This window comes from Palaemon carinicauda, chromosome 8, assembly GCF_036898095.1.
Source record: "Palaemon carinicauda isolate YSFRI2023 chromosome 8, ASM3689809v2, whole genome shotgun sequence".
In the NCBI taxonomy this organism is placed as follows: domain Eukaryota; kingdom Metazoa; phylum Arthropoda; class Malacostraca; order Decapoda; family Palaemonidae; genus Palaemon; species Palaemon carinicauda.
The window spans coordinates 73600968-73606968 of NC_090732.1; the positions used below are offsets into that span (position 1 = coordinate 73600968).

Here is a 6001-nt window from a genome sequence, read left to right on the forward strand (position 1 = left end):
GTCATCATCACACTGTTCCATCTCTTCCGTAGTATGTGAACTAAGTTTATCAAGGCAGGGGGAAGTACCAGACTGCAAGACCACACTGGCTCCAGAACACCCTCATAATTTTGTTCCCAAACTTGTTCAGGATCATATGGCTTTGGAGACCAGAAGATTGGAATATCTGCTCGCTTGTAGATAGCTAGAACTTGAACGCTGTGGATTTCCAAATCCAGATTTCAGAAGTGACAAGCTGAAGACCCGACTTCAAAGTCACGAAATTAATGAGAGCATCGCTTTCACAAAAGTTTTTCCTGGGGACAGGGGATGCATAACCTTCAACCTGGTGTACAGCAAAAGCATCTCTGTTGCGGAAGCAGTGACATATGCATATAGACTTGGTTCCAGAGACAAGTTTGAGGATGTTGCCTTGCACTTGCGCATTGCTGTTCAGAGGATGTTCCATGAGTCAACACCACTTCCTTGGCCTCCAACAGCTGATGAGCTGGATGCCAGAGCATCAGAAGAATACCTTCCAACATCACCATTAGATGATTGTAACTGGTATGCTTTGCCGTTCACAGCCATCAGTGCTGTGCCACAGTGCTCCATGCGAGATGCGAGGTCCTGTCGACTCTTCTGGTGGATGAAGTAGTCGTGGAAAAGTCTGGAAAGTGCCGACGTCTGGTCCTTTCCATAGCTCAGGTGAGATTCAACCACATTTGCTTTACCACCTTGATATATAGTTTTACCACATTCTGTAATGAAAATGTAAACCATTTTCTGTCTAATGTCTAGTGGTTTCATTTCCAGGACATCTGCCGTGCTGTGACAAACGGAGAGTGGAAATTACCTAAACACATTCTGCCTTGCAGCACCATACGACACCTGCAGATTGTTCCATACCGACAGCAGAGTGACCTTGCCTTCATGCTGCTGGTCAAATCCCAGAACCTGGATGAGCCACTAGACCTTGATGAACTGATGAGATATTCACTCACCCCTGTACCACTTAGCCTGGGTACTGCTGATGGTTTCTTCAATAAGACCAACAAAGCTGCATTTCTGCATTTCTTCACAAACGATAGTCACGAGGATATTCCTTATCCGAAGGGTGCCCTGCACATCCAAGATGGCAACATCCTTTTCCATGCCCTGACAAATATATCACCTACGTTTGGAGAAATATGTCTGCAAGTCTTAGATCAGATGGTGGCCAAGAAAGATTTTATCTTCTCAACTGATTCTTACCATGCTGATTCTATCAAGGCTCAGGAGAGATTACGCCGAGGATCTTCTCAGCGTTATCTGATACAAGGGCCAGCGACTAGAAAACCAAATGACTTCAAACTATTCCTGGCAAATGAACACTATAAAACACAGCTCTGTGAACTACTATTCAAGGTTTGGAGCAGCAATGCAGCAGCATCTCGCATGGAGCACTGTGGCACAGCACTAGTGGTTGTGAACGGCAAAGCATACCAATTACAATCATCTGAGTGGTGATGTAATTAATTGAATTCCATTAATTTAATACGGTTAACCATTTGCCTACTGTGTAAAATCAGTATATATGATAAGTTCCACATTATCATTTCAGGTTGCAGCACAAGAGGTTCACGAGCTTACGTCTAATCAGGAGGAAACAGACACAAGGATTGTGCTGTACCTGAAGTATGCAGCAAAACTGGGTTAAAAGTCAGCTGTAGTCAGGACGCCAGACACTGATATCTTTGTCATTCTCCTGTTTCATGCTAACACCATAGGTCTTACCATCTTTCTTGACATCGGAACTGGTAAACATCGTCAAATGGTCAACATAAGTCAAACGGCAGAATCCATGGGTGCTGATAAAGGTAAAAGGGTCCTTGGCCTGTACGTGTTCACCGGGGAGGACGTTACAAGTTCCTTCAAGGGAAAGGGCAACATTGGACCCCTTAAGAAGTTACAACGTTATCCAATTCATCATGAAGCTTTCAGGTATTTATCTTGTTATCTATATGTATGCAATGCCCTGACTATTACACTTTCTTATCAACTTTGTGCGGCAATTGATATAATTATACTCATCTCCTTTCAGAAAACTTGGGGATGAATGGTCGGTAGAGCCAGAAACAATTGATGATATTGAGGCATTCACATGTCTGATGTATGGCTACTCCAGACAGAAATCTATTGACACTGTACGCGGAATCATGCTAAGGAAGATGGTTGGGGAAGATGAGCAACTGACAACAAAATCTAAGATTGACCTCTCCCATTTGCCACCTTGCCGAGACAACCTTATCCCACACATTCGTTGAGTGAACCATCGCCTAGCTATCTACAAGCGAGCAGATATTCCAATCTTCTGGTCTCCAAAGCCATATGATCCTGAACAAGTTTGGGAACAAAATTATGAGGGTGTTCTGGAGCCAGTGTGGTCTTGCAGCCTGGTACTTCCCCCTGCCTTGATAGACTTAGTTCACAAGACTACAGAAGAGATGGAACAGTGTGATGATGACCCTGATGGAGAACAGGCTGACCAAGACAGTGACAATGAAGAACTTTTCATTGATAATGAAGATTAGATTAATATGAACATTGAGACTTTTGGCAGTCATGATAATATTGCAAGTTAATACATTTTTGGCCTGCGTGTTATAGCAACTCGTTATCAGACATTCTATCTATATATTTGTGTGTAATGCATATTCTGATAATACCAAGTGAAGATACCAATGGAATTATACATACTGTATTTCGGGACTCATTGGAACATATAAGGCCTTTTACCATAACAGAAAGGCAGAGAAAACAAAGATGTGTCGAACTGGAATTTCACATTAATCTCATTTAAAAAAGAATATATTTTTTTTCAATATTTTCGTTTTATTTGTGGAAAGGGTTAAAAATGTTACACTCTAGTTAATTAATTTGTTTTAGATTTAAAAACTACCTATTCATGTACACTTTCTTTGAAGCAAAGTAGAATCCAAAATATTTATTCAGTTAGGTGCAGGATGTTTAACAAATTGGATGGGCCCGAATTTTGACTAGTGCCCCTTTAACGTGACCTTTTGACCTCTGATGACGTCATCAATGTCATGACCGAATAAGTGATGGGTTCTTGTGATAGTGCTGTTTATACCCTTTCCAATGATACCTAGTTTGTACCTGTAACTAATTTATTTCTTTACGAAAAGGTCCTTTATATTTCCCCTACCCCTAACTTTTACATCACAAGAAATCCAAGATGGCGGACAAATAGACGGCTAAATGACCCACATGGGACATTTTTTTTGAATGGGAACAAAGGGGATTCTGTTTCCAGACACCCCAGGGATTGCAAAATTGCAAGTTAAAAAAATGTATCATGGGGGTGCATGGGAACCCTATCTTCCTACTAGACTATAAGGGTTGGTGATAAACGCCTAGTGTTGATGGGTGTGTCAATGGTGTAGACGCAGAAGTACCACTTCCTCTGTTGGTGGGGTTTCTCACATAAGTCAGACTTGATTTAATAAATCTTAAATCTGTCGTTTATTGACATCTGTTTTCATCCCAGATATTATGATACCATAACATAGGAAAAAGTGTGCTAAAGTAATCATAACTTACTATCAATACTCGCTGTAGGCAACTTTGAGAGTTGTATAATGCATTTACATCATATTCACTAAGCAACGCTTCAATTATATTCATATTTTGAATTTATTTTACTTAAAATGTACTTGAGAAATTGTAGGTGTTCAGAGATATGTCATCTTATGCACATAGGCCTAATGTAGAACCGTTAAGCTTTAAGTTCAAACAAACTGTCTTTTGGTGTCTTAGAAATTAAAAGATTTTGGAATTATGAATATCCCCAGAATATAATCACGTTTTTTTCAAATGGGTTTTAATTTTTGTTATAAAATTTGTGCCGTTTTTATAGAGTGGAAATCCGAGATAAAATTTATAAAGTTTTGTTTTAGTGAAAATGGTTCCATATATATATATATATATATATATATATATATATATATATATATATATATATATGTGTGTGTGTGTGTGTGTGAGTGTGTGTGCGTGTGTGTGTGTGTGTATATGGAAATTCTTTCCACGCTTTATTTTTGTCACCCCCGTTATTCCATTTTTTATTTTGTGTTTGTTGTTTTCTGGGTTTTACTCATCTCGTTTTTCTTTTGTTTCCCTTGTAATCTTCATTATTATACCCTCAAGTATTTATTGCTGCTAACATGTCCATCATTCCCCTGTAATGCTTTACCTTTCATCACCTCATTCCTCTAGATGATTTTCTCTCATTTCGTGAGCTCACAGTACATTGCTCTGACGATGCAACCGACCGTCGACAATTTTTAAAAAGAGCACTTGGTTGCGTTATGTTCCAAATGCTCTTGAAGCTTTGGATGTTTAACCACAATTGGTTTGTATTTAAGTAACTCTTTAATTTACGTAACTCATTGATCTTAGCTTATTGCTATTTACATCTCGGTACCCATTTATAAGTCTGTTTAGCTAGGATTGTTTCCCCTGTTATTGAATATCACTAAACGCCACTTAATTTTTTTGTATGTATATTAATTTTTATAAGCCAGACAGTAGGATTTCTTTATAATTACTTTCCCCTGGAGTTTCAAGAATGATCCTTGTATTTATAAAAAGCACCCTTCAGCAAACCACGTACTCATGGAAATTTGAAGAAGAAGACTCGACCGGTTTGAACCAGCGCAGCGGCGGGAGATAAAACCGTGCGAGCGGCGGCGGCTTAAAAACCAGGAAGCGTGGAAGGCGGACGTAGGCATAACCTCTTCATCTGAGACGTCGTTTTAACATAGGCGCCGGTTCAACTACCTGTAGGTCAACCATTTACTAACCAACAGTATGCCTTACTTTGTGCCATTATTTAGAAGATAAACTTACGAAGACAAAACACGTCAGTGCAGAACTGAAGATGCACCGTGTTCTTAACAGTTTACAATCAACCCTCAAGAGCGTGAGTACTAATTAACGGTGCTCAACCTTGGCCAAGGAACTGTCCCCCCCCCCCCCTTTTTTTTTTAGCCTTTATTTGACGTTGTGCACATTTAGCTAGGAAGTCCTGTTCAAACTGTCTGGTTTAATCATTCGTGGCATGTCCAATAAAATAAGTTGTGTTCCCGTTCCCCTCTATCAAGTTTGAAATTTTATTGCCCGAGAAGAATGTGTTCAAAGTAGTGAGTAGAACTTTTGGTATTATTTCAGTCACCATTTTTACTTTCATTGGTTGATTAGTCATTTGATTATTGGTTTACGATTTAATTGATTTGACCATTTTCTTGGTATTTTTCATTTTTCATATGCCATGCAGTCTTTATTCAAATTTCAATTAGGTAGTTTTGCTGTTTTTTCCTGTGTCAGTTAAGTGAAAATTCCTGTTGTACTTTATGGAAATAAACGCCATTTTTAGGTTAGAATTATCAACTGTTTTTAACTTGACCTTTACATTTTGAAATGACTAAATGAGTTATCACATGAGGAGATATGACTTAAGTGTAAGTTTATATTTACGTCAATCTAAAGCTATCGGTGTCAATCCTTTATTGTAATGTTCTAAGGTATTACCTCCCCGTGGTCCTTAGGACGTTTTGACTTTTACAGTACTGCTCCCCCTAACTCTTAGTGAAACTGTCGTTAACGTAACTGATTCAGTCCAACCACACTTGATTGGGATTTACTATTCTGCGCCCTGGAGTAGCGTCTGAACATCAAGGTGATATCGGTGCCGACAGTCCCGGTATAGAATAATCTTTGGACTTGAACGTAGGGAAAGCAAACCGTCTTCGTTGCGGTTCTCTAGTTTGTCAAGTGTGAGAGTGTTGGCGCTCTATCCTTCAGGCTCGGGTCCGGAAATCAGAAACGGGGAGGCCTCTCCCGGAATTATTTCCCACAATACACACACACACACACACACATATATATATATATATATATATATATATATATATATATATATATATATATATATAAATTATATATATGTGTGTAGGCTATG

At 39.1% G+C, this 6001-nt stretch overlaps 1 protein-coding gene across 1 annotated transcript; it reads left to right on the plus strand.

Annotated features, from left to right (window-relative positions):
- The first annotated feature begins 1548 nt into the window (after positions 1-1548).
- Positions 1549-2614, plus strand: LOC137645755 (uncharacterized). The gene is made up of 2 exons (XM_068378662.1): positions 1549-1962; positions 2063-2614. Exons 1-2 carry the CDS (start codon positions 1793-1795, stop codon positions 2283-2285), a joined length of 393 nt encoding a protein of 130 aa, XP_068234763.1. The 5' UTR covers positions 1549-1792; the 3' UTR covers positions 2286-2614.
- Positions 2615-6001: the final 3387 nt, after the last annotated feature.